A 27938-nucleotide genomic window follows, 5' to 3' on the forward strand; every position below is an offset into this window, starting at 1 on the left:
GGGTTCATTAATCATCCACGCGTATAGGGAGAGGAGACAAAATTAACCCGTAAAAACAAAGTTTTTCACTATAAATCCTTTATATGCGTGTTCAATGGGCCACAACCCAGCCCACATTGGTCTTTGAAACGGGCGGCTAGAGTCCTCTCGTCCTCTGGCTTGAGATGGCTGCCACCTATGGGTCAGATGATTGCCTGCCACCATTAAGCAATTGGTAATTAAATATAATTTTTTTTTACCTAAAAAGTGTAACATTTTGGAAAAATCTTTTCACGAAAAGAAATTGTCACGCACAACGAGTCTGTGTGCAAAATGTCAGCTCGATTGGATCACGGGAAGTGGGTTAAAAAACGACCGAAACATTTGCACGGTCGTAAGCGCGCAAACAAGCAAGCAAGTGAACTTAATATAAAGGATTTAAAAAAACTGTCAGCTGCACACATTGCCTGGGGGTTTCAGGTGAAAGATGCGGATTAAAAACGATAGTGGGGAATAGGAAAATTCTGGTGGAATGCGTTTATGGGACTTGTTGGTGCATCTGCTGTCTGCCCGTGGCTCTGGCATGTGAGTGAAGACCATTTTTGTTGTTTTCTATTACACTAAATTACATTGCAACGTAGGTTTGCGAGCGATTCTGACTTGAGCTTCCCCCCACAGCTCAATTTAGCACTGCAGGACGAACACAATAAATGCACCGATGGCTTTTCAGTCGCAGATATTGAGCAGTGTGGTAATGAATCCGTAGAGCTTCGTCCATCACTGCTCCGTGCAGTCATCGACGGAAACATCAAGCCAGTGGTGTCTGGGCAACGAACACCCCCATCAATTGTTAAAAATAATTGAACTTTTCATTTCACCAGGTAAAGCCCACTGAGATATATAGATATTTTTTCAAAAGTAACCTGGCCACAAATGATAGCTCAACGAAGTGGCTTATCACGTGGACATTTATAGCTTCCAGATACTCTAAAACGCATATTTTTAAAAGTGGAGGGGAAAAACCGGAGGTTCACACGACTACGAGGAGAACATGCAACCTCCAAATATACAGGCATCAAGGTTGGGATCGAACCCACGACCTCCTGTACACAAGGCGAGGTAGTTAACATCTCACCACCGTGGCGTTCATTTGAACGATAACTATTTGGACAGCATTACATTGAAGATCATGTCAATAATGTGTATATCTGCCTGAATCTATCACCACCAGACTTAATAATAAGTCCTTAGCTCTCCGATGTGTTTTTTTTTGTTGCTGTACCGCGCGTTGTCCAGTGCTGCTCGACTTTTCACTCCACGTGATTGGAGCTTTTTGATGAAATTTAGTTCCTGAAGAGGCTCCCAGCACATGCAGCGAAATGTTGGGAATGGCTCGCCGAGTTTCGGGATTCATAAGACCATCTTCTTGCAACTGGAATGTTCTGTTGAGTAAATATTCAGTCTTTAATGGGTGAAAATGCCCTCTGGTTAATTTGCTATGTGCTGTCATGAAATATAAAAAGGTCACTGTCTTCTTTTCCAGACTGGTGACTGGATCAGTTTGTTGTAAACATACCACCCCTCAGTTGGGCTTGCAAGCTTTTGTGGGTTTATCCCCACAACGCTCGAAAGATAAAAAAAAACACTTTTTGACGCATGTACAACTGCCGTGCGTCTATCAGTCCACGGGCCAGAGCAGACATTGGTACCACCTAAAGTATCACAACTCTAGGAGTCCCGACTCATGCGTCTTCTAGCTAATAAGAGTGAATTCTTCGATAATGCACTCAATTTGAAATTGGTTTGCACATAATTCAGTGTTGTCAGTCACATTTAATAAATTGGAACCGCTGAAGGGATATGCCACCTTCAGGTTGTACGGACAAGTGAAATATCTGCAAATGGCCCCATGTACTATACGCGTATACGTAGCGTGCGCTGCCCTGTGCCCCAGAAACAATCGAACGCGCACCTGGTGGTCTGACTCGTGCTGTGGATCGCACGTGGCCAGACCAACATGCTCTCGCCGTGCTAAAGTTGGCCAACTCATTCCTTCCCCCCCGAAATGCTTCGCACATTCCGAATTGACTGCATTGTTATTTGTTTCTTTCGGTTAAGTCACGTCTAAAGATAAAATAATAAATTAAATTAAATAATAGAATACGACGTTTCGATTGCAACACAAGCAATCCTCATCAGGTATAATGAAATAGCGACATAAAATCTAACCAGAAAACTATAGACAGACATATTAGCAGACAGATATCACCAAGATACATAGCGAGAGCAACACAGGTAACAGAGAGGGGTGATCGTCTCTGTGGGGTGGCCTTAAATAGACAGAGGGGGGGCGGAGGCAGAGAGAGGGAGGAGGGTTAGAGAAAAAATTAGCATATCAATGAGTGGTCAACAGACGTGGTGCTGCGAATGCGATGGCACGGCAAGCAAGCCTGAAAATCAGAAGGACACACTAAAATTAAATAACCTAGTAAAATATCGAAATGTAATGTAATACAACACAGAGGGTCGGTCAACACACAATTAACGCATAGCCTGGTTGATTACGTATTTCAAAGATTGCTAAGTTAGAATTTAAGTGTGAACAATCTAAAGAGAGGACACAGGCAGAGAAAACAAGTCGCCAGAGAGAGAGAAAAAAGATAAGCTTAAAACTTCCCCGTAGAAGTGGTTCAATCTTAATTTTAGAACTTTCGTGACTGCAGGAATTATTATTTGTTTCTTTCGGTTAAGTCGCGTCTAAAGATAAAATAATAAATTAAATTAAATAATAGAATACGACGTTTCGATTGCAACACAAGCAATCCTCATCAGGTATAATGAAATAGCGACATAAAATCTAACCAGAAAACTGTCTGCTAATATGTCTGTCTATAGTTTTCTGGTTAGATTTTATGTCGCTATTTCATTATACCTGATGAGGATTGCTTGTGTTGCAATCGAAACGTCGTATTCTATTATTTAATTTAATTTATTATTTTATCTTTAGACGCGACTTAACCGAAAGAAACAAATAATAATTCCTGCAGTCACGAAAGTTCTAAAATTAAGATTGAACCACTTCTACGGGGAAGTTTTAAGCTTATCTTTTTTCTCTCTCTCTGGCGACTTGTTTTCTCTGCCTGTGTCCTCTCTTTAGATTGTTCACACTTAAATTCTAACTTAGCAATCTTTGAAATACGTAATCAACCAGGCTATGCGTTAATTGTGTGTTGACCGACCCTCTGTGTTGTATTACATTACATTTCGATATTTTACTAGGTTATTTAATTTTAGTGTGTCCTTCTGATTTTCAGGCTTGCTTGCCGTGCCATCGCATTCGCAGCACCACGTCTGTTGACCACTCATTGATATGCTAATTTTTTCTCTAACCCTCCTCCCTCTCTCTGCCTCCGCCCCCCCCCTCTGTCTATTTAAGGCCACCCCACAGACGATCACCCCTCTCTGTTACCTGTGTTGCTCTCGCTATGTATCTTGGTGATATCTGTCTGCTAATATGTCTGTCTATAGTTTTCTGGTTAGATTTTATGTCGCTATTTCATTATACCTGATGAGGATTGCTTGTGTTGCAATCGAAACGTCGTATTCTATTATTTAATTTAATTTATTATTTTATCTTTAGACGTGACTTAACCGAAAGAAACAAATAATAATTCCTGCAGTCACGAAAGTTCTAAAATTAAGATTGACTGCATTGTGTTCGTGACAATTCCAAGTGCCTTATTGCATGACGGTGTTCCTCATCGGCCTTCTGTTGTTGTCGACGCATCCGTCCTTTACGTCCGTTGTTACTCGTTGCGTTTGCTTCCCCCCCTCCCCCTTTACCTCCCCTAGTGTTTTATAATCGTAACAGGCCGACGGCGGAGTTTTCCTCCGAGAACTTGGAACGCTCGTGACACGTGCATTGCGGCATGGCCGTGTAACATGCATTGCGTGATAAAAAAAAACATTGTTATATGAATTCACTTTAAAAGTTTGCTATTAAAATGTTGGTGAGAAAATGTGTGTGCCCCCCCCCCCCCTTTTATCAGACACGGATCATAATAAACGCCTCATGACGGGCGCGTTTTTCACGGTCGATCGAGCGTGGGGCCAGAGCAACACATACAGCATGGGGGTTGAATCATGAGGTCACGCGGTTGGGGTCACATCACAGCGACACACCAAACCTTAAGATTCCCACCGGTTCTGGTTTTCCCAGGATCGTGTCCTCCTTAAGGTGGTAGCCCTGTGAATTATACAATTCTAGCTTTACTACCCAGCTTCGCCCGAGACTTGGATTCTTGTCTCGGATTAAAACACGGCCTAATCGGAGGGTGGGGGGGGATGCGTGACGTCAGCAGGCACACTGCGTGACGCTTCCGCATGCGGGTGACATAGATGTGACGTCACCGCTCACTTGCCGTGCAAAATATATCCATCATTGCGCCCCCCCCACCCCCCCAATTTACAAAAGTCTACTTTTATACTTTTTGCATTGTGACCAGTATGGAAGCTACCCACATGCCAAATTTAAAGTTTGTTGCATGTCGGGAAGTCTGCTAAACATTTCGAACAGACACATTCACAATTTTACCTTTTCTATAGATTTGTAAAAATTCCCTCCGGGTTTGTCGGCAGCGTCATATTACACCACACGAGACAATGCGTGCATACGATGTTCTCGCTCTCCCGGTATTGAGAGACGTTAACTCGTCTCGTGATATATTCAACCCCACTTGTGTGTATGTCGCGTTCCTAAGTGACTTTACACACAATCCACATCTCGCACTAGATGTCCGTTCTTCGAGGCGAATCCTTCTCGTCGCTTTCAACCCAGTCTTTCGTGAAACGCAGAGGTAACGCATCGCATTACGAGTCAGTTGATTGAGAATGAAGTTACCAAATAGAACCATCTCGACGACCCAGGACAAGGGGATATCCCCAAGGAGAGATGGAGCGACGCCTCGGGGTCGTGATGATGGGGCTTCACGGAAGTGCATCATTTATTGGATGTGTACAGACCTTGAACACAACGATTCATTCACAATCGGTGTTTAGCAACACGCATCAAAACGGGTGTACAGCTGTGAACTTCAGCACGGATAACAATGACGCCTTCATCGCAGCCTGACATCCCAAGAGGATGGCTTTCTAAACTTCCCACGGTCCGTCATCCCACATTTGCCATGTTGCTGTTACGCGCTGTATGCGCTCTGATCGCCGCAGAGGTGGGACAAAGTCATTGTTATGCAAGTCCAAGTCGAGTCGCAAGTCATCAAATTCATGACTCGAGTCTGACTCGAGTCCAAGTCACATGACTCGAGTCCACATCTCATAGGTGGGACAAAGTCATTGTTATGCAAGTCCAAGTCGAGTCGCAAGTCATCAAATTCATGACTCGAGTCCAAGTCACATGACTCGAGTCCACACCTCTGCTGATCGGTAAGCACGCTCCACGTAACCTTGAGGAATTATTCTAACCGACGGAGATCTCGTTTGTGCGTCTGGTGTGCCACAAAGAGTGCCGATTCAATTAATATATCGAATAAACTTAGGGGAATCGAGCTCTGGTGCAGTGGTTAACGCCCTGCTTTGAGTGAACCCTGCACCATGAGGACTTCAATTCCCCGGCCTTGGCCTAACATCAGTGGTGAGTGGTCCGAACCACCTCGCTTCAACTCGTACTTCCGATCTCGGCGACGTACAAACAACCCGGCGTTGGGGGGGGGGGAATCCTGCATCCAGTGAATTTGCAAAATGCTGTCAGTCACGTTGGCCATGTTCATTAATCATTGGGTACAGGGAGCGTGTGTTGAGGACTTGTATTTGGAAACGGTTGATAAATGTGGAAATAACGGACCTAGTGGCTCAAGACGACTGGAATTTTGGAGACCATACTATAGAAAGTTTTTTTTAAAAATCCACCCAAGACTCTGCTACGAAATTGTCAGTCCACCCCAAGTGCCAAGTCGACCGGCTGGTCCACGGCAAACCCAAGCCAATCCGACCACATTTCACCTGGAAGTCTGGAGAGGGATTAACAGAGGTGGGACAAAGTCATTGTTATGCAAGTCCAAGTCGAGTCGCAAGTCATCAAATTCATGACTCGAGTCTGACTCGAGTCCAAGTCACATGACTCGAGTCCACATCTCATAGGTGGGACAAAGTCATTGTTATGCAAGTCCAAGTCGAGTCGCAAGTCATCAAATTCATGACTCGAGTCTGACTCGAGTCCAAGTCACATGACTCGAGTCCACACCTCTGGGGATTAAGTGGTTGAGAGCTATCTTGTGTTCATTTCAAATGGCACTCCAAACACAGGTACAACATAGAAAAGTCAAGTTACCATCAGATACAATGATGGTGGCAGTGCAGTCATCATTGCGGCTTAACAGCTGTCCGTTGTGGAGAACACAGCGCAACCGCAAATACCTACATTATAGTATCCCCGTACGGTTTTGTTGGTTGGCGAATTAATTCCTAATTGCGATGTAAGTGGTCGTGAAAATATTCAATACGATATGGAAGGCTGCCTAATCTGGGTGCAGCAGGAAGTACGGACATCGCCGGCACGTGCGGCACTCGTGAATTTCGTAAACACTCAACGGGGAAATTGCATTTACATTCGCTCTGCTGACCTCACAAGAGGTCCACCACTTGTGAGCGGCTTGTCACGTTGGTGTCAGTGCCTGTCCGCACGATACATTCGGTTGCTTGACCAAGCAAGCTGGCTCGGGCTCTTCCGCTGCATTCCCAAGGATGCTGAGAACACCCAAACTACTCTGGAGGCTCCATTCTTTGATTGGCTTTGGCAGCTAGCTGTAAATCTCCATTCAGATAAAATGTTCTTTATTTACTTACATATTTATATAACATAATTGTAATTCAAAATCATACAACTAAAAAAAATTCCTGGGTGGGCATGATAAAGTTGACCATAAATATTGACTTTATTATTCTTTCAAACATTTTTTGTTCCTAGTATTATTCACTTCGAATTACATATATAACAAATCTCTTCTAAAACCGTCGCGTACCAAGCCCTTCCCTGGGTTCCAGAGCTGTATTTTAGTGCTGAGATGCAGTCTTAGGGTGCGGCGCACAATGATGTGTATCCAGTGAGGGTACTCTGTTCCTGTGCTGGTTTTAGCGATGGGTATTGCTTTGTTGTTGTTGTAGGGCTGGTTGTTGCAGTGGTGTTGTCGAGATGGGTGTCATCAGGTCCTGCTAGGTTCCCGTCTCCGAAGTCTTCTGCTGATTTTCCATCTCCTGGATCTTTAGCTCCTCATCCAGACGCTCCTTTGCCCTTACCACCTGCCCAAAGATGAACATCTCACTTTTAGTCAGTGTTTGGCTAGAACCATGACCAGCCACATTTGTCTCTGCAGTGCCGATTTGGACCACATAACAAAAGCCTTAAATTTAGGCTGAGTTGACCAAAGATAGGTTCAGACCAGGTTGAGATATCAATTTCCACTGGTGGTGCACACATACGACCCTTTCGTCAATCCACTGCTGGATGAGGGTCTCTCTACCCAGTGTGGGTGACGGAGAGGACATTTACCATGCTGGTCAGTGTGGGTACGTGAAGGCGAAGAGCACAGGCAATGAACGCATGAAATACAATCCAACGAATGATTATGCTGCGTGGTTATCGAGCGAACACCAAGTAGCACGGCCCCATAATTGCCTATGACAACCTGGCATGCAAGGTGACCACCCATTCGAATGCTACCGAGGTTCAAACCTGCTTGGTGTCCGATTCGGTCATAGACACTGGCCGTGTGAATGGCATCTCGGCAGTGTGGTTGTAACACGGCATTAAACCACGAACCCACCACTCTCGACGACAACAACCGGCAATCGCCACTAAGTGGCGGTTACTACACCATGGCGCTTGTGCCAGGCTATGTGCATGTTAAGGCCACATGAGGTATCGAACGCCCACTGGCCAGAGGTCATGGGACAGACCCAGGTGCCATGGGTCGACTGACTGAGATGACTGGCCGATGCACCACCTGTGTCCCCTACTGTGCCAACTTGCTGTGTTTTAGCCACCAGACACTCTGCTCGTTTTTGTGAGCGTCGCGCCTCTGCCCTCCATTGTTGCTGGAGGGCGACTGCCTCCAACTGCCCAGTAGTAGCATCCTTCACGAGCCTCCTCCAAAGAGGCCGATTTTGCCACCACTGGTACCTTTCATCGGCAAGTCCACTCAGCTCCACATCCTCTTGTACCCACATCACTCCATCTCTTCTCTAGCCCATACCACGCCCGTTTAGCTCCCTGGCCGAACAAAAGCTGTCTAGGCATGTGGTGGCTGGGCATGCGGGCTACATGACCCAGCCAATGCAGCCTTGCCTGCCGGAGGAGCTCACCGATGGGACGTTGTCCAGATGTTTCAAGCATTTGTGAGCTCACACAATCCATCCTGGATAAAGCCAGGATGGATTGTAGGCAGGCCAGCCTAATTGTTTCTAACCGGCTAAGATGTTCCATTAGGGGGGTCCACATTTCTCAAGCATGAAGAAGGGAAGGCATGACTCTGGCTGAGAAGACCCAACGCTTCATGTGGAGCGACAGACCAGGTAGCTTCCACACAGTGTTACGTAGCCGATGAAAAGATGCCACTCGGCTGATTCAGAGTGAGACCTCTGTTGTCAAACCGGAGCCAGTCATGAGCAAATTGCCCAAGTATGGAAAACTCTCCACTCTCTCCACGACACACACACACACAACATGAAAACACAGTTTTAAGCCTCGATCGCACCAAACCCACTCGTACCTTAGACTGCAGGTAGAAGGACCCTCCTGAAGCCTTGTCATTCATTTTAAACAGGTTCTCGTAATTCTGTCAAAAAGAGACGATGGTTGGCGGGATGCATTATAACAGTGTGAGCAGATACACAACATCAACATAATTGGGTTTGGATGATTCTTATTTTTAGCCATTTGAAAACTAATTTATTTCACACTGCTTTTTGTGTTTAGTTTGTTGTCCTTCCGCGTATCTCCGATTAGCACGGTTGGCTACGTACGGTGCAAAAGAAGTTCAACATCCATACATATAACCCATCGGGTTGTTTGAGCATCGGAGTTGTTTAACCATACTTCACCCTGTTGGTCAATGCAGTTTGGTGATGGGGGGGGGGAGCCACGTCTGGTACGGAGATATGAGATAGTCACCGATGTGAGTCAGGACCGCGAATCGAATACTGGTCTCTCAGCGCAGTGCGTTAACCAACCCATCACCGCTCCTCACAGAGCGACATTTGTGAGTGGATAAAGGAATAAAAAGGCAGTGGCAGTGGTGAAAAAGCATGAATTCAACTAACGCTGACCACATTCATCGCTAACCCTGCCATGACAGCTAAGTGTAGAACAGGCTCCTGTTTCGTGCAATGGCTCTCCAGAGTCACTCAAAATGTGATCCTATTAAAGGAATTCCCCCACCCCCTCGCTTTAAGTTGCCGCATCGTGCATCGTTCCACATATTACGTTGCCGATTCATGAAGAAAATATCTACGCAAGTGTAATGTTTTGCATATTTGCATATGCGTTCTATTAAAAAGATTGCGCAAAAATGTTGGCGCAATTTCTTAATGGTGAACACGGGGAGGCGAGCACGGGACTATTTCGCGACGTAATACCGAGCTGTACACGCATGGCGTGTACCACCGAAATTCCCTCCGCCACGTGTTCAGCCTCTATCTGCCAACCCGCCATTTTGTCTGATCACTGTGCACGTGTTAGGCACAAATACTGTGTAGCGTGAGATGATAGTTGAAAAAAAGTACAAAGGGGCTTAGAAAGACGAGTGCTAAAACGCAGAGTAAATGATGACGAGCACCTCTGGAAATGAAAGGCAACGGAAAAGTATTCATCGAGAGGTTAAATTTGAAGTTTTTAAGTGTTTTGAAGCTTGTAAAAAGGCAGTCGATATTGCCGGAACGTTCTGCAATGAAGCCAAAAGGTCCGGGAGAAGGGCTGGCGAAGAGCCCAGCAGAGATCCAGCTCCCTCTGGTGAACATTCCTGTGGCTGCAGTTTCATCGTCAGATGAAAAGGAGTGAGATCCTGCCCCATTCATCCGCATAACTCCACCACCGCTCACCCCAAGAGGCCTCAAGCAGGAAGCTCTTCAAACACCTCTCGTACGTTTTATCGAATTATTTGCATTTATTATTTGTTAGATGTATGTCAACTTAAGATCACATGCATTTTGAACACTTCATGACATTTAGTCACGGATTTTTTTTCCCACAGACATGCCAGCTAGGGAATGCAGTACCTGATTTTAACAGGTCTAAGTTAAAAGTTTACATTGAGTAGAAAAAAGGGGAAAACCTATTCTCATATTTTGGTACCATAATGTAGCTGCTCACCCCGAGCTCTCATTATTCTGATAGTGCATTGTCTTTGTGCTGTACGCCTTTTGGCATACTCTGGTCCTACACCGTTTTGAGACGAGGCTCCAAAGAAAGCTGTCTCTGGTGTGGACCAATCAGTTTAAAAGACAATGCATATATTATCAGAGTATGTTTTTTGTTTCCATTTTGACCACAAGTATTGTGGTTAATGCAGACATGATTCCTTGTAAAAGGTTTCAGTTTGGTGTATTAACATCTTAACACCTTTTTGTAAAATTTCTCAGGTACGCATGCATTATGTAAAGTGCGGGATTCCCGTGTTTGGCTGCAATACATTTCCACATAAGCCACTTCGTTGTGCTATCATTTGTGACCAGGTTGCTTCTGAAAAGGAATTACAGAGCTCAGTGGGCATTATCTGGTGAAATAAAAAATAGTTACATTCATAAGGTGTCCACATTAGAGACTCGAGCCGGCTGAGTCAGCCTGTACCTTATGTATCTCAGCGGCGTCCAACTTGCTCACGTTCAGGATGTCCTTGGCCTCCTGCAGGCCCAGACCGGTCATGCCGCTGGCGACGGCCGACTGCCTTCCAGCGCGGCCGCGCGCCTCCGCTGCTGCCCTGCTCGCTGAGCCACGCATGCCCCTCGTCACTGCAAGCCCACACTCGCGCCTGCTCTCCCCATGCATCTTTGCCATTGCTACATCCGAACCGGGGCCAGCGCAGGGGTCCTCGGGGTATATGGGTGGTTTTCCACTGCCTATTTGGCGTGCCGAGCCAGACATCCGAATTTGGCTCGGCGGGGGGGGGGGGTGTCAAGCAGCCACCACGAGAGTGTGGAATTTATACCTCTGGCTCAACAAGAGCTGTCAAGAGAAATGAGCAAAGACACCACTGAACAACACAAGCCAATTCGGAAACGCACAACCCAATGCCACAGTAGTTACCTTTCTGTATAGTGCTCAGCTGGTACTGGCTGGCACGTGACGTTTCTCTGCAGCATGGAGACCCAGCTAACGAGAAATTAGCTTTGCTTGCACACTGTTCAGTGTTACAGTGTTGAGTGTGATTTTCAATTTTTTCAAACTTTAATGTTTTAAGGGTCACCACGCTGCTCCCCCCACCCCACTTAAAAAAAACATCTATATAACACATGATATATCCACCCAGGTTATTTCAAGAACACGCTGCAAATGACTTTATTACTACCTGCAAATTCCTGGCGCACGGCCCGTGAGAACGCTTTGCCAACCACCTGAGCTCCCAGCATGACGATCTGAGCCAGGTAGCGAGCCTGTGTGAGCACACGAAGCAGAGGGTGAGCTGTGACTGTAAAGCATACTTCTGTTGAATAAAAACTCCACGAGACTGATATTCTCCACATGGGATATCACGGGCCGAAAAGTTGTGGTTAGGAAATTAGTGTAGTGTGTAGGCATCATCAGTCTATCTACTGCTGGATGAAGCCCCGTATAGATCGTGCCAGTGTGTTTTGTTTAATAACAGTGTGGTACATGCAGGTGGTGTGTTCTGCCCTGAACATTAACGCATCATAATGGAGATAAATCACACGACTACATCCTCGTCCAGAGGACGACGGTACGTTTTTTTTCGTGGCTCGGTGCGAAGTTTAACATAACGTCTGGAATGCAACCCCACAACCACATCATTGGGGGGCGAGTACAGTACTTTAAGCGATCACTTAAGGGTGCCACGGCCCACAAGGGGGTGTTGTGGTGGCATTTGTTTTATCTGCCCCAGTGCCGAGGTTTTCAACAATACAAGAGGCGCTCATTTAAGTTCCGAGTCGAGCTCGAGGTTTTGCCCAGGAGCGAGCTCAAACGAATTCCCGTTAACGCATCCAGCACGCCCCGCGGCGGACCGCGCGGCCTAACCCGCTCCTACCGCCCAGGGGACGAGGAGAGCGGCGAGGATTCTAGTCGAGGGGGGGGTGGGAGTGGTGTTTGACCGAGAAACCACCCCGGCTCTTCGAGGGGAGGAGGCTGGAGGGAACCCGCGTGTGAAGCGGCGGACTCACCATGACGCAGAGAGATTTGTCGGCTGAGGAGGTGGTCACTGGTTTTGTGTCTCTCCCCTCTCTGAATCGCGAGGTGCTAAAGTCAAAAAGCGCCGCGCCGGGGCTTAAAGGACACACGCGGTGGATCGATTCGTCGATTCAGTTCCAGTCCGCGGAGTGTTGCGTCGAATCGACGGGCGCGCTCTCTCGTTTGAGAGTTTGTCTCTCGTTTGTTCGCTGTCGGTTTTTTATTATAAATTTTTAAAAATCGAATTGGGGCGACGGACGGAGACAAGCGGCGGCGGGAACTCGCCAACAACGACGACAACAACAAACTACAATAAAAATCGAGACGAGGAATCGACGGGCAGTTAATCGTAATCGCCGACTCACTCGCTTGGGTCGTGCCGGAGATTCTTTACCGTAATCTCCGGATAGAGAAACCCGCGATTACAGTGAGACGCACCACACACTGGCCGCGCGGTCGCCAATTAAAGCCCTACAAATCTGACTACGCGCAGATATGAACAAATAGACCGGATACCAAGACGATTTCCCGCAACTTTTTGCTTTAAAATCCACACGAAAGGCGCCTTTCGTATAGTCAGAATACGGTAACAGCCCGCGTGGTGCCGGCGATTAATCGATTAATCGAAATCGTTCGTGGCGTTCGCCAATTACGAATCGTGAGTTTGCTGCTGGTCAATGTGCGCTTTGCGATTCGTGTAACAAAATAAAAATGATTTAATTCATATCCGGACGTTGTACCAACCCCCAAGAGGGCTGCGTGGGGAACGGGGGAGACGGACGGCAAAAGGGGGTCGATTGTTTAATCTTCGATCGCCCACCGATTTGTAATCGGATCGATAACGGAATCGGTGTGAAGGGGGCAGGAATCGACCCGCGCTGTCAAGGGCGCGCACTTAAACTGCGGCGGGGAACTCCGGAACCGATTCGATTCGGAATCGAGTCGCGGCGAATCGAGTTCCAACGAACGGGGGAAGGGGGGGGGCCCAGCTGTGTGGGGTACCCCCCCTGGGTGGGGGCTCCCCCCATCATCGTTGTTGGGGAGTCACATGTTGTGGGTATTGCGTCATTGCATTGTAGCGTGACGTAATTGCAATTTGTAAATGACGTCATTGCTCCTTGGATACGAGGTCATTGTTCTTTCTGCACTACGTCATTGTTCTATGGGCACGAGGCCATTGGTCTTTGAGCACGACTTTTGCACGTGGCTTTTGAACGTGGCCGCCGATCTCGGGACAGGAGGCTGCTGTGTCGTTATTCAAAGACTCTGGAACAATCGTACCCCGTGTCACCCTGGCCCAGTCACGATTAAAGGTTGGGGGGCAGCGAGGTGCAGCAGCGGGGGGCAGCGGGGTGCGGGTCAAGGTTAGGAGTTGGGTCCGTCGTGGTTTTTGGGTCAAGATGAGTTTTGAGCTTTCCGAGTTTGTTTTGTAGAACCAGCTGAGAACCAGAGAAACCAGAGTGAGTGGGAGTCGGGTTGTAGGGACCGTCAATGTAAAGAGGATTCGGGTTTAGCACCGTTGGCTAAAAACCGAATCCGATTCGCACGTACCGTGCAAAAGAAGTTCAGTGTACATTACATATAATCAGGGCTCGGAGTAAGGGGTTATTTAAGTTTAGGGGTTAGGAGCTGGGTTTGTTCGAGATTAGGGGGCCATGGTCGTTAGGCTTTGCGAATGAACATCACGTTCCATTTTGTCGTGGCCAAATGAAGAGCCGTTGTTTTGATTTTCAGTTAGAATTTATTTAGCCGTTCAGCTGCTTCGAGAGATGTAAGTGCTGCGCAATTACTGGTAGGAACCCACTGGTTCCACCAGCCCACAGGGGATTGTGTCCGTCCGTCCGTCGTGCAGGGAGGGGCTGGGTGGGGAGGGGCTGGGTGGGGCTGGGTGGGGCTGGGTGGGGAGGGGCTGGTCACCCCGTGGTGCCCTTATAAAACTCAACGTTTAACCTACTCACGCCGGCTTGTGCCCGCCCTCACAGTCGGGCATATTTGCGGAATACACCACGCCGCCGTTGACCCTGGCCATTGACCGAGCAACCCAACGTTCCTACCAGCTCCCTCCGCAGGAATGTGCTAACCGTGGTAAATGTAGCGGCCTCCGGTGATCGGAGATGTAACTCTTTGAATAGACGTGGGTGTCCAGTGCTTTGTCAATCCACAATATAAAGGCTACCCCACTTTGTGCCGGTCACGTGGGTTGTTTGACCACACTTCACGCTGGGAGGCCTGTGGAGATTGAGCAGGCCCCGGTTCAGGTATCAGCCCTGGCTGGGAGTCAAACTCAGGTCGCCAGGTTTATAAGCGCAGCTCCTTTCAGCAATGCACCCACACGAATTATAGAAGCATGGATTGTTGATTTCTCACGGGCACGATTCTATTGCGAGCTTGGACAATGATACGGGGTTTCCCTCCACATTTAGAAACATGTGTTTAAGAGTATTTGGCTGCTAGGAATTTCCACATGAACTACTTCATTCGGCTATCATGTGGCCAGGTCGCTTCTGAAAAAGATAGAAATATAGCTTAGTGGGCCTTACCTGGTAAAATAAACAAAGGTTTTGTTCAGTTTGATACGGATCAATGCGTCGATACACTCCACTGAACGACACTGCGAGCGGTGGCGGGATTCACGTCCGTTTTATTGAAAACTTCTTAATCAACGAATGTCTTCACCTCCAGCGATGCAAGCCACGATTGAGTTGCATCTAAGGCACCTTTCACCACAGTACGTATGAGGGGGTGGCCAAACTTCCCGACTCTGGGAAGAGAGCCGCAAGCCAAGATCTCCACGTTCCGCTGGTTGTTCTGTGGAGTTTGAAATTTAGATACCTGCAGTGGTGCGCCCTGGGAGTGCTCATTGCCTGGCTCCGCTTCCAGAAGTGCCCCAATACACCAGCAGATTTGTTTGTTCCCGTTTCAACTAAACCTCTATTGAAAAAAAACATCTGCGTCTCTATCCGAAAAGGAAAAATATAACAGGTGACATTTCAGGCAATGGCTCTTCTTCATAACACATAAAAACATAACTTCTGAAGAAGGGCCATTGCCCAAAACGTCCACTGTAATATATTTTCCTTTAGGGCAGTGTTACCGACGAATTTGTTGGGAGTTTTTTTTGTTATTTGTTCTTTAGCACCACTGCCCTTGCAGCAGCAGCATCACCAAATGATTTGTATCTCCATTAACCCGGTTTGACCACCCCTGCTATAAATGAAATACAGCATTTCCATCACTCGGTAGTGCAAACTCATGTCTTTTTTTAAACAATGATCTGCAAGTTCACATTTAACCAACAGACTACTCTCACAGTGAACATACACGCAGCTCAATTGAGCGAGAGATTTGACCACAAGTGTGAAGTCACACTGCAATATCACCTGAACTAATCAGTTAGCTGAAGATTAGCGTGGGGGAGGTTGGTGACCACCAGGATGGAGAGGGGGTCCCGTGGGAAACAGCCCGAGGGATGCTCGACAGGCTGCGGCATGAACACCGTGCAGGATAAATTATGAATGTGCGCGGGGAAACGTCGGCCCCACGTTGCGGTGACGAATCATAAAATACGCAACATGAAGCAAGTGTCTTACAAGTGCCTTATTGGTCGCGAAAGCCTACGTGTTAAAAGTGCCTTACTACAACCGCGTTGACCAGAGGTGTGGACATGTGACTTTGTTGCCTTGGTAACCTCTGGGAAGGGGGCACGGGGGCCAGTGGTCTCAACTAGGTCGACAAACGTACAATGCGGAGAGCCACTGGTCGAAAGGGTTGTAGGAAGTGGCACATGAGATTAAACATTTCACACTAGGTCCTACCTGCCCAGTGCATATGATGAAAGCACCTGTGGCATTAATCAAATATTCATCCAGAAAATCCTTACAAGTTTCCAAACACTTTTCAAAAGAGGGCCCCCCACTTGGCCAATTCCATGATTGCGTTTTTGGATTCATGCCAGAGAAAAAAAAAGATTACCCAAAGAAAACCCACCACACATACAGGGGGCTATATAACACTCAAAGCCCCACACAGGATGCAAGAATCCATCCGTAGTACAACAGATCCCCTGCAAGCCCAGGGGGTTTGGGAGTTTTATAAAGTTGCATGATGGACCAACCCTTTCCTCCAAAGTGCTGGATCACAGGCATGCCGCCACCACCGTGGTCACTAAAGCTCAGTGGATCCTCCCTCTCCGAGGCCTTGTGCGTGTCGACACAAACGGCTGCTCTCAGTTCGTGTCTGGCGCGTGCCTTGATGCAAGACCCAGGATGTGACTGCGATGATGACAACGAACACGAAGAATACAAATGGAGGATCCGAGCGATGAGAATAACGGAGCATTGGAGGGAATGTACGTGCACATATGCAGCCCGTCTGTCAATGCACTGCTGGATGAGGGCCTCCACGTGTCTTGCGTAACCGTGAAGGGAATTTTGACCATACATCACTATGCTGGTCAGTGCATACTGGTTAAGGTGGGGTGCAGGGGGGGGAGTACAGACAAACAATGGAGCTTGCTACACTGCTCTTCACTTCCCACAGCGCCTCCTATGACCACACCTGTATTCTGTACACGGTGGTCAGCTGAGCATTATTCAGGTGAACCCTGTTTAACTGCTAGATCTGGCAGGATCGGGCACACATCCTGAGTTATTTGCTCATAGGCTGGGAATGTACAGTACACGAGTAATGGACACGTGCACACAAGGACTGCATTTTGTTTTCGCGTTCGCGCTGTTATCGCCGCTTTTGGGTCATCCCGCGGCGTGCTGTTGGGGGGGGGGGGTGGGGAGACTCCACCAGCGCGTGGAGCGAAATGGAAGCACGTTGTGCCGAACAGCAAGAGCGCAAGCACGACGCGAACGCGGTGCCGGAAGAGCTCTGCGGTAATCGTAAACGACGAAGGCGAGCCGGGTGGAACACAGGAGAAGGTGAGCGCGGCGCAGGCGGCGCCGGCCCCCCACGCGGCCCCATCACACGTGGTTACTGGCCCCGTCACGTGTTGTTGCTGGCTCCATCACGCGTTGTTGCTGGCCCCATCACGTGTGGTTGCTGGCTCCATCACGTGTGGTTGCTGGCTCCATCACGCGTTGTTGCTGGCCCCATCACGCGTTGTTGCTGGCTCCATCACGCGTTGTTGCTGGCTCCATCACGTGTTGTTGCTGGCTCCATCACGCGTGGTTGCTGGCTCCATCACGCGTTGTTGCTGGCTCCATCACGTGTTGTTGCTGGCTCCATCACGCGTGGTTGCTGGCCCCATCACGTGTGGTTGCTGGCCCCATCACGTGTGGTTGCTGGCCCCATCACGCGTTGTTGCTGGCCCCATCACGTGTGGTTGCTGGCTCCATCACGCGTTGTTGCTGGCTCCATCACGTGTTGTTGCTGGCTCCATCACGCGTGGTTGCTGGCCCCATCACGTGTGGTTGCTGGCCCCATCACGTGTGGTTGCTGGCCCCATCACGTGTGGTTGCTGGCCCCATCACGTGTGGTTGCTGGCTCCATCACGTGTGGTTGCTGGCCCCATCACGCGTTGTTGCTGGCTCCATCACGCGTGGTTGCTGGCCCCATCACGTGTGGTTGCTGGCCCCATCACGTGTGGTTGCTGGCTCCATCACGCGTTGTTGCTGGCTCCATCACGTGTTGTTGCTGGCTCCATCACGCGTGGTTGCTGGCCCCATCACGTGTGGTTGCTGGCCCCATCACGTGTGGTTGCTGGCCCCATCACGTGTGGTTGCTGGCTCCATCACGCGTTGTTGCTGGCTCCATCACGTGTGGTTGCTGGCCCCATCACGCGTTGTTGCTGGCTCCATCACGCGTTGTTGCTGGCCCCATCACGCGTGGTTGCTGGCCCCATCACGCGTTGTTGCTGGCTCCATCACGCGTTGTTGCTGGCTCCATCACGCGTTGTTGCTGGCCCCATCACGCGTTGTTGCTGGCTCCATCACGTGTTGTTGCTGGCTCCATCACGCGTTGTTGCTGGCTCCATCACGCGTTGTTGCTGGCTCCATCACGCGTTGTTGCTGGCTCCATCACGTGTTGTTGCTGGCCCCATCACGCGTTGTTGCTGGCTCCATCACGCGTGGTTGCTGGCTCCATCACGCGTTGTTGCTGGCTCCATCACGCGTTGTTGCTGGCTCCATCACGCGTTGTTGCTGGCTCCATCACGCGTTGTTGCTGGCTCCATCACGTGTTGTTTCTGGCCCCATCACGCGTTGTTGCTGGCTCCATCACGTGTTGTTGCTGGCCCCATCACGCGTTGTTGCTGGCCCCATCACGCGTTGTTGCTGGCTCCATCACGCGTTGTTGCTGGCCCCATCACGCGTTGTTGCTGGCCCCATCACGCGTTGTTGCTGGCTCCATCACGCGTTGTTGCTGGCTCCATCACGCGTTGTTGCTGCCTCCCGGGGCCCGTGCCGCCCACACGCGCTCGCCCCTTATGTAGGTGGCGCACACCTCCAGGCTCTGGCTGATGAGCACAAAATCTAGACGGGGAGGACAGCATTGCGGACGAGATGTCCATTTCCTGCTTTTGGAATCTAGAGAAAGGTCGCAATTTTAATTTGGGCGCTGGCCCACAACAGCCTCCTCTTTAAAATCGATACGATGATGTCAGAACATACGAGCTGGTACCATGCGTCAGTTTTATACACTCCGGTGGTGATATGATTATTATTCAGTTTGTTTACCCACGAAAGTATCACAGAGTCTCAAGACTCATTTTCAAGAGGGTCCTACCAAGTCTTCGGAGTAGGGAGTGATATTACCACGTGTAATCTTAACAGAGAATACACAATTATTGGTTATCTTCGAAGTATTTTGTGATTTCAGTTCATGCGAGTTAGAAAATGCAGTGCTCCGTATCGCTCTCCATCCAGTTGAGAGCAAGCTGCATGCTCCCACGAGTTCCCCGTGAGAACGATTCGGGGGACGTTGGTGACACACCAGCACACACGTACGCGCTTACCTGCGTCCGTGCCGTAGTCGAGGGTGCCCTTGCGATCGCTGATGCCCAGCATCTGGGCCGGGTGAAGGGAGGCAGCCTCAAGGGCACACTCCACTGAGCATCCTGGACACGCGCACGTGGGCACACACACACACACGTCAGCATATGCTCGGCAACGGACTACTCAACACGTTTCTCAATGACACTGCCCTAAAATGAAAAAAAAGAAAATTTGTAAAAAAAAGGTAATGTTTCGGCCAATGGCCCTTCTTCGGCAAGATAGAGTATTTATTGCCAGTCTGGCTCTGTGCGGGCCCCAGCATGGATCGGCTGCTCTTCCAATGCAGTGGAAAAAAAGGTATATGCGGATGAAGAGGCGCAACGCCGGTTCAGTGGGGGTGCGCGTGGCGTCTCGCATTGCACGGGGTCCGCCGCTCGTCACCTGAGGCCTGCCGGAGGTGACGCACGCACATGTCCATCGTGGCGATGCTGCCGCTAAGGGTCTTGGTGCCTGCTCACGCGCGCAACCACGCATTCGCACGCACGCACGCGCGTTCACAGACGTAGGTTCACGTGCGCGCAGACTTGCGCCGCAAGAGGAGGGGGTTTTAAACGCCCGGCGACGGAAAGACGCGTGGAGGAGGTGCGGGCGCTACCGGCCACGTAGGCGTGCAGGCCCTCGATCTCGATGGTCTGTTGGCCCAGGTGGTGCCGCCCCTCGGGGAGACCCATCGCCATGATGGCGTCGGTGACCAGCACGAGGCCTGCGCACACACACATGCACTACAATGGCTAGATGTGGTGTCATAGAGTGGGAGTACTTGCTATGTTTCACGTGGTACAAAGTATAGGTATCGGCTGGGTGTGGTATAGAGAAGGGTACTGGCTAGGTGCGGTCCCGGCGAGGGTGGTACCGGCTGGGTGTGCTCGATGGGCGATGCGCAGCGCGGCCGGGTTCGTGTGGATGCCGTCGGCGATCATGCCGTAGAAGACGCTTCGCCCGGGTGGCACGCGGTCGCTCGTCAGCAGCCCCACGATGCCCGGGTCGCGGTGGTGGAACTGCGCAGAGCAGCGACGATACGCTCAGCCGCCTCGCCGCCTCGCGGCACTTGCACGCTTCATTAACGGTTGAGGCTACGAGTTTGGCACGGAGCTCACGGAGACCGAGAATTTGAAGTCTTTAAATCTTAAACATTCAAGTAAAACGCAATAGATCAGGTGCTGTGGTATGAACAAGCAATTTCAAGGCTGCACCTTCACTACCGTGCTAACTTTGTAGCCTTAATCACGGTGACCGCGGGTAAACGGTCGTCACGCAGGGCAGCAGGGGACAGCCGACGCCGCAGCACGCGCCGCCTCACCGGCACCATGGCGTTGAAGAGGTGCGTGATGAAGCAAGCACCTTCCTCCACCACCGCTTCGGCCTGGCACAGGTTGGCAGTGGAGTGCCCTAGGGGCAAGACGGAATCACGTGGTGTCAGCAGGGAGGGACATGAGAGCCCGGCACAGCGACCACCACTCACCAGTTGGTGGCCTTGCCACTACGCACCTCCGATTAGCACGGCTGGCTACGTACGGTGCGAAAGAAATTCAACATACATACATACGCAACTTGAGCCGGGTTATCTGTTATTCATGCATGATAGTGCTGGAGGGCGTGTGGCAATTTGGCGCCAGCCATCATAGAGTGCGGTCGTGTCGCTACAGTTCTCTGCGGTGAGTACAATGTCTAGAATAAAACCGGCGCTCCACCTCTCTAAATAAAATCAACGCTGAACCGCTTGTGCGTTCCAAGATTCAGTGGTGAACAGGACCCACCCTGCAACTTGCAGACATCTCGGGTGCAGGATAGGGTCAAGCAAGCACTCCATGCATTCAAATTCTCATCGTCTCTATGGAGTGATGTCTTTGTATATGTGTAAAGTGTGTGTGTGTCGCCTCCACAGTGGGCGGCACAATCGCTGTCTTTGCGAGGAGTGCCGGCACGTCGCACCCAGGGAGACGCGGACCCCGCGGCGTGTCAGCTCCCGCGTGACCTCTCCGCTGCGCGGCATCTCCGGCGCGAGCGTGACGAGCGCCACGTTCGCCAGGTCCCCGTACGTGTCCAACACGTCCTGCATGCCGCGGCGCTCGAAGCTGCGCAGCAAGAGCTCGGGGTGCGCGCCCTTCTTCTCCAAGCTGATGAACGGGCCCTCCAGGTGCACGCCTGCGTGCGCGCACGCGCGTGGCGATAAATTCAGGTGTAGGCCGAGCCTCCAAGCCAATTTTTGCTGAGACCGTGCGATTCGGAGCACTTTTCCAATCCGCTGACGGGTAAGGGCGCCCTCGTACTTCACCACGCTGCTCGGTGCGATTGGGTGAAGGGAAAGGCGCAAGGCGAATTCAGATTTATTCATAATCAACGTTTTTGGGTTTAGATCGCGTTATTTCTAAATGTGTCGTAACCCTCCACCACCCGACACGGCCAATCAGTAAAAAAGTGTCACGTTGACAAAAGACAAATAGTTCACTGCTTTAGCCCACCGGTGTGTTGAAGCGTGAAACCACAACATTTAGAAATAACGTGATCTAAACCCAAAAACGTTGATTATGAATAATATTGGTCGCGAAAGCCTACGTGTTAAACTGAATTCAGATTTAGTTTGCCGCTGACGTTCGCAGGGTTCAGAGCGCAGTGTGTAAACCACTGCAGTTATTCCTTGCTCAAATGGGCATTCAGGCAGTGCTCATTTCCTCGTTAGAGCCCTGAGCCAGTGGTGGGAATTCCTCATTTCCATGGCAGGTATGAGTCTATTGAGAAAAAATCACCACTGTTGATTTCTCCAAAGCGGTACCAATTCTATTGACCCTGGAGCGATGATTAGTTGAGTTAACCCGCAAACAGAGGAGTTGAACTCGCAACGGTCTGATTGCGAGCCGCTCGCTCTCCCGCCGAGGCATCTCGCCAGAGTCCTAGTCGAGTTGTCGACGACCAGTGGGACGTTAACCAAGTCAGAGTCTGTGGACTTAACGTAGTGATTCTCTTGGACTAGTCGAGTAAAGCAAACGTTTAGCCTGCTCTTCGTCAATGTGTTTTCATCACAAATTTGGTTAACAGATGAACACTGCCCGCACGACCAGAGGAGAAAGAGGACCGCAGCAGAACAATGGCAGGGCTGGGGGTGGGGGCGACCTTGGCACGGCGGAGGAGCATTTACGGAATTGAGAAACGTTGCACCATTGTTTCAACTGCCGACGCTGAGAGATCAAACTAATCTCCCGGCGACCTCTGCATTGCAAGTTCAGGTGTGCTAACCATGACACTGCGGAGCCAACGGCGTGAATGTGTTGAAGCGCAAAACGTCACTGATTGAGGGACGCAGACGCACCGAGTGTGCCGGCTCCGTGGGGGCCTCCCTCCGTGCGTGGAAGCCTGGGTAGAACCTGCTCGCTCACAAACAACAGCAGCAGCAGCAATCGCCAATCACCAATAAGTGGCGGTGATGTCGCCATGGTGTTCGTGCCAAGCTATGCACGAGCACAGTTGGCTACGTACGATGCGAAAGAAGTTCAACATACATACATACATAGGTGCACGTTCAAGACACTTGAAGTGACAAAGGCTTGCTTTCAAGGTACATGTTCGGGTGTTGTGGGTTGATCAAGATGAATGGTAGATGCACCCTCTGTGCTCCCCACTGTGCCAACTTGCTGTGTTTAATCTGCCCAAAGCTCTAGTCGTTATTATCCCCCCCTTATTCATCCAAATAGACGTTGCTTGTTAATACGGTGGCTGGGCATCCGGGTTACATGACCCAGCCAATGCATAGTTTCCTGCCAAGGAGATCACTGATGGAATAAAGTCCATATATGTTTGGAGGACCTGTGAACTCCACACACTGTTCGATTTAGTTCCACCCGAAATGGATCACATGCAAACCAGAACAAATATGTCAGGCTTTGTCCATTAATTCCTGTAAAAGGGTATACATTTTTTGGATATAAAGAGGGCATTATGGTGGCCAAGAAGACCCAGAGCTTCATGTGGATCAAGTGGTGAGGAGCTTCCAGAAAGCGTTATTTATGCAACTGATGAGAAGATAATACCGCTCGGCTGAATCAGTGAGGCCTCCACCTCCAGACCGGGGCTGGTCATGAGCTTATTGGACACGTATAGGAACCCCTCCAACCTCTCTACAACCACCCCATTACTGAGGAAGAGTTGAAGGGTAGGAGTGTTTGATGAGATAAAGCACCTAGGCAAGTGTTTTGTTCTGTTGGAACACCTCCATGAGCCACAGTTTCTGGACTGGATACCCAACAATGCCTTAACAGTTCCATAACCAACACTCATGAACCTCACGCATTACTCCTCAGCATCAGCAGAGGGGAAAGATGCCAATTTCCACATAAAAATGCTGATCAAATTCTCACTTGCAACTTTCAACAGCAGGCTGAGACAAGGCTACTGTGGGTTTGAATGGGGTCTGAGGTGGATGCTCAGTCCCACAATGATGAACAGAATGCACATGTTACAGATGATAGGCAAATAGTCAGTGTACAGATCATCTCATGGACACACACACTCCCACATGTACACTTAAGTGGACACTGTTGTCATGCATTGATACGCGCAGACATCACCCACCCTTGTACGAACGAACACGACACACGTACGGCACCTCATGGTAGAGCTGCGGAGGGGAGGTGATGAGCGTTGGGCAGAAGGAGGTGACGCCCTGAGTCAGCAGCTTCTGAGCAACCAAAGAGAGCCCTTCCTGTAGCCCTGATCCACCAGACGAAAAGTCCACCCCGTAGCCCCCTGCAGACACAAAAACAAGATCCCCCATTTTTCGATTTAAAGCTTTCGTGACTGCAAGGATTCATCTTCTTGGTTCTTTCGGTAAAGTCACGTGACTTTACCGAAAGAACCAAGAAGCAGATCCCCCATGTAGCCTAAACACACCGATGGGTAATGTACTGTTAGTGAGTACCTGATAAGGACAACATTTACCAGTTAAATAAAGCACACGCACAGGCACAGACATATGCTCACAACACACAGCAGCGCATAAGCTTCAGATGCTTATACGTTATTGGAAAACCGTACCGACCTCTGTTAAAATACACGAACCGCAAAATTAATTAAAGGAGCACTTAATCGTAATCGAGAGAGCTGTGAGCATATTACCATTGATTGGCCGTGTCGGGTGGTGGAGGGTTATGACACATTTATAAATAACGCGATCTAAACCCAAAAACGTTGATTATGAATATTACCATTGAGTTGAACGTCGATGAATCCGGGAGCGAGGATGAGACCGTGGCAGTCCACCCTGCGGTCGGCGTGCACCTTCTCATCGAAAAAAAGTTTTTCAGGATCAAGGATCCGTCCCGATCGCACCCACAGATCGTCTCTGCCCGGCAGAGGAGGAAAGGGACAGGAAATGTATGTGGCTCGTCCCAACATGCATTGGGATAACGAGACGTTAACACAGTGGCTCTCAATCTATTTGGTACAGCAGTCCCCTCAATCAAGACCACTGGTTCCCATGCCCCCTCTTCCCCCAGCCACTCATGGCGCAACCATCATAGGTTAAAAACCTAAGATTGGTGACAGCTTCTGCATACGGGACTACAAGTTTGAGAATGTTACTCTGATAAATTCCATACGCAGCTCAATCTTTATTGAGTGTAAGATGTGGTGTAGTGACGTACCATTAGCCTACAGGCAGATATTGAAACCCTTTATTAGTAAGTTCCCCTGCACGGTATCCATTCCAAAGCCTGCACCTCCCTCGAAAGGATTTGGAGAACACGCCCCATGGGTTGAGGAACGCTACTTCAAGGGAAGACGCAAACAAAAAATAACTGCTCTTGCAGCTAAGCGTACGGGCTGTGTAGGTACGTACACATTTTCCCAAAGGCAGCCTTTACCTTATCAGCTTGTGGTCTTTGAGAAGCAGGCAGTTGATAAATTGCGTGATTGGCGCGTCTCTCACAGCCTGGTGAGAAGGCATGGCCATGCGACACTTCGCCCTGTGCAAAGCAAAAGACACGTGACGTACTTTCAGGCAGTTTATGCAGTCTGTATTTATAACTGGAAACATCTGAAAGAAAACTTTTCACATTTTCGAATTTTTGGGCCCCCAAAATGTATGACCTGCAGGTTGATTGTTTCACTCATAGGGGTAGGGTCAGTCTAAAGGTCTACATTGTTTTTTGTAAGTATCCTGCAATACACTTGAGCAGATTTTATTCCCATAATCAGTGAACCAAGAAGTTATTCGCTGCCAGTGCAGGGTCACATTAAAGCTAAAGAGTGGTTGCCACTAAAAAATAAAGTTTATGCTTATTGAGCTTATTCAACGAATCATCATCGAATATGGTCAATCCACTGATGAATGAAGGCCTTAATGGTAGGTTTTTACCCTTTTAACTGGTACAAAACTGACACCTTTATTCAAGGCATCATGTTTGCAATGACCACAACACAAGTAGTCAATAAAGCAAACAAAAAGAAGCAACTCTGATAAGGATAATAATATGCACTGTCCTTGAAGTTGATTGTTGCATATTATTATCCTTATCAGAGTTGCTTCTTTTTGTTTGCTTTATTGACTACTTGTGTTGTGGTCATTGCAAACATGATGCCTTGAATAAAGGTGTCAGTTTTGTACCAGTTAAAAGGGTAAAAACCTACCATTATATTTTGCCACTGGTAAAAGAGATCTCATAGAATGAAGGCCTTCATAAACCGCTATCATCTCTCAAATCACGATCTTGGCTTTGTTACTAATCCACCTTCTACCTACAAACCGAGCTGATTGGAAGAACATGTTCATTTAACAAAACTCCTGTTAAATCAAGAAACGTGTTTACCCTTTATCCGTTACAACTTTGATTATGCTGTTTCTTGCTGGCCGTTTGACGTTCTGGGAATGTTCAGAAATTAATACCCGTCAACCCCTTATCAGTGCCCTACCTTACTACAGACCAATTCAGACCTAATTGGTCACCCCGTGCTTTTATAAATCTCAACGTTTATCCTACAAAGTCCCATCACAAGGGAGAAACACAGACAATTAGACACAAACATTTGTTTTGCTTGCGCCGTATTGGAACGGCTGTACGCAGTATGGACCTGAAAACTCAATTTCCCTGTTACAATACGGGGTAAAACCGTATGCGTTGACACGGTATGGAAAATTGTGTTTTTTTACACGCTTTTATTTAACTCACTCTGTCTGTTGTTGTCGTTGTTGTATCCTCAAATATTGTAACTCAATTTTAACCCACTTCCCAATGTGGTATCGACTGCAAACTTGGAATACTTATGTTATACTGATGACAATACTATATCCTATCATAAAAAAAATATTTAAAAAAATTATTTTGTATATGTTATGTTTCGGCTTGGGTCTAATTGTCCACGCTAAACTGACGTTGGCTGTAAATCATCACGGTCCCTTACGTTATGGCAAGCTTCGGGGCCACTTCCTGGAGTCGTGGAGTTCTTCCATTATTAGCATGGTACTTTTCATTAAAGCGTGTTTTAAAAAAAACGTTTTATTTAGTATTACTTATTTTAAACGTACACCTCCTCTACAGATTGCATCCATACGCGCAGCACCATCTTGCTGCACGTGCTGTTGTTGTTCGTACCACGCGTCACACACACACACTCGGTCACGTGACTCAGTGCGCCGCGTGACCGCCACGTGACCAAGCGCGCCTGGGTTGGGCTTTCTCCTCGTCACGAGTCGCTTTGTGAAGTGGAACAAACAAATAAACAACAACAACAACAACAAACATTCAGCCCGAGCTGTGCCGGGGCTGAACTCCGCAACAGGAGTTTGAGCATCAATGCATCAACGCTCACTCACGCGAGTAGGAAATCACGTTGACTCGTCGTGTCCTATGGTTAAGTTTGCCCCCGTCATAGGAATGTGGAATTTCCACCACTAGCTCTTCAGGGCTGGCAACAGGAGTTTGAGCACCAATACATCAACGCTCACTCACGCGAGCAGGAAATCACGTTGACTCGTTGTGTCTTATACGCATGTCATCTACATTACACGCGCACATCAACACGGGACACAACAATCACAAACATTACCAGGGCAATTGAGGGTGTCAAGTAAACAACAACAACAACCACCATTCGCCACTAAGTGGCGGTGACGTCACCACGACGCTTGTGCCAGGCCATGTGCACCTTGAGGCCACGTGAAGTGTCGAACGCCCGCTGGCCCAGCAGGTGCCACGGGTCGACTGACTGAGATGACCGAGATGACTGGCTGATGCACCACCTGTGCCCCCCTACTGTGCCAACAAGCTGTGCTTTAGCCACCCGGCGCTCCGCTCGTTGTTGTGAGCGTCGCTCCTCCGCCCTCCGTTGTTGCACACACGTACACACGTACACACGCCTTACCCTAGGAGGGTCAGCTGATAACGCCGCTGTTAGCAGGGGGTGCCTGCCCTAGGCTCAAGAGACGTTTCCTTACGGAGCCGAGCTGCTGCTGTTACCGCTGCCCTGGTCTGGACCCCCACACAGAAGCCTAAGAACCTCGCCAGGTGGGGGGGGGGGTAGAGGGGGAGGCACGTGACGCCCGACGTGACGTCATT

General features: G+C 49.1%; 2 protein-coding genes across 3 annotated transcripts; both read right to left on the reverse strand.

Moving 5' to 3' along the window:
* Positions 1-4941: 4941 nt before the first annotated feature.
* PAM16 (presequence translocase associated motor 16) lies at positions 4942-12558 on the reverse strand. The gene is made up of 5 exons (XM_078867098.1): positions 12385-12558; positions 11556-11640; positions 10838-10974; positions 8763-8828; positions 4942-7293 (listed from the first exon to the last, which is right to left on the reverse strand). Exons 1-5 carry the CDS (start codon positions 12385-12387, stop codon positions 7207-7209), a joined length of 378 nt encoding a protein of 125 aa, XP_078723224.1. The 5' UTR covers positions 12388-12558; the 3' UTR covers positions 4942-7206.
* Positions 12559-15015: 2457 nt separating this feature from the next.
* On the reverse strand, positions 15016-27872 carry AMDHD2 (amidohydrolase domain containing 2). Of its 2 annotated transcripts, none has more exons than XM_078867099.1 (12): positions 27745-27872; positions 25248-25349; positions 24591-24727; positions 23993-24132; positions 22700-22754; positions 21325-21537; positions 20693-20781; positions 20246-20390; positions 19988-20095; positions 19774-19842; positions 19353-19454; positions 15016-18870 (listed from the first exon to the last, which is right to left on the reverse strand). In XM_078867099.1, the coding sequence occupies exons 2-12, from the start codon at positions 25334-25336 to the stop codon at positions 18770-18772; spliced, it is 1248 nt and encodes a 415-aa protein (XP_078723225.1). In that variant the 5' UTR covers positions 25337-25349; positions 27745-27872; the 3' UTR covers positions 15016-18769. The 2 variants fall into 2 exon arrangements, with proteins under 2 accessions (XP_078723225.1, XP_078723226.1); XM_078867100.1 differs by lacking the exon at positions 27745-27872 and adding an exon at positions 27529-27738.
* Between the last annotated feature and the right edge of the window lie 66 nt (positions 27873-27938).

Source organism: Lampetra fluviatilis, chromosome 23 (genome assembly GCF_964198595.1).
Source record: "Lampetra fluviatilis chromosome 23, kcLamFluv1.1, whole genome shotgun sequence".
Taxonomy (NCBI): domain Eukaryota; kingdom Metazoa; phylum Chordata; class Hyperoartia; order Petromyzontiformes; family Petromyzontidae; genus Lampetra; species Lampetra fluviatilis.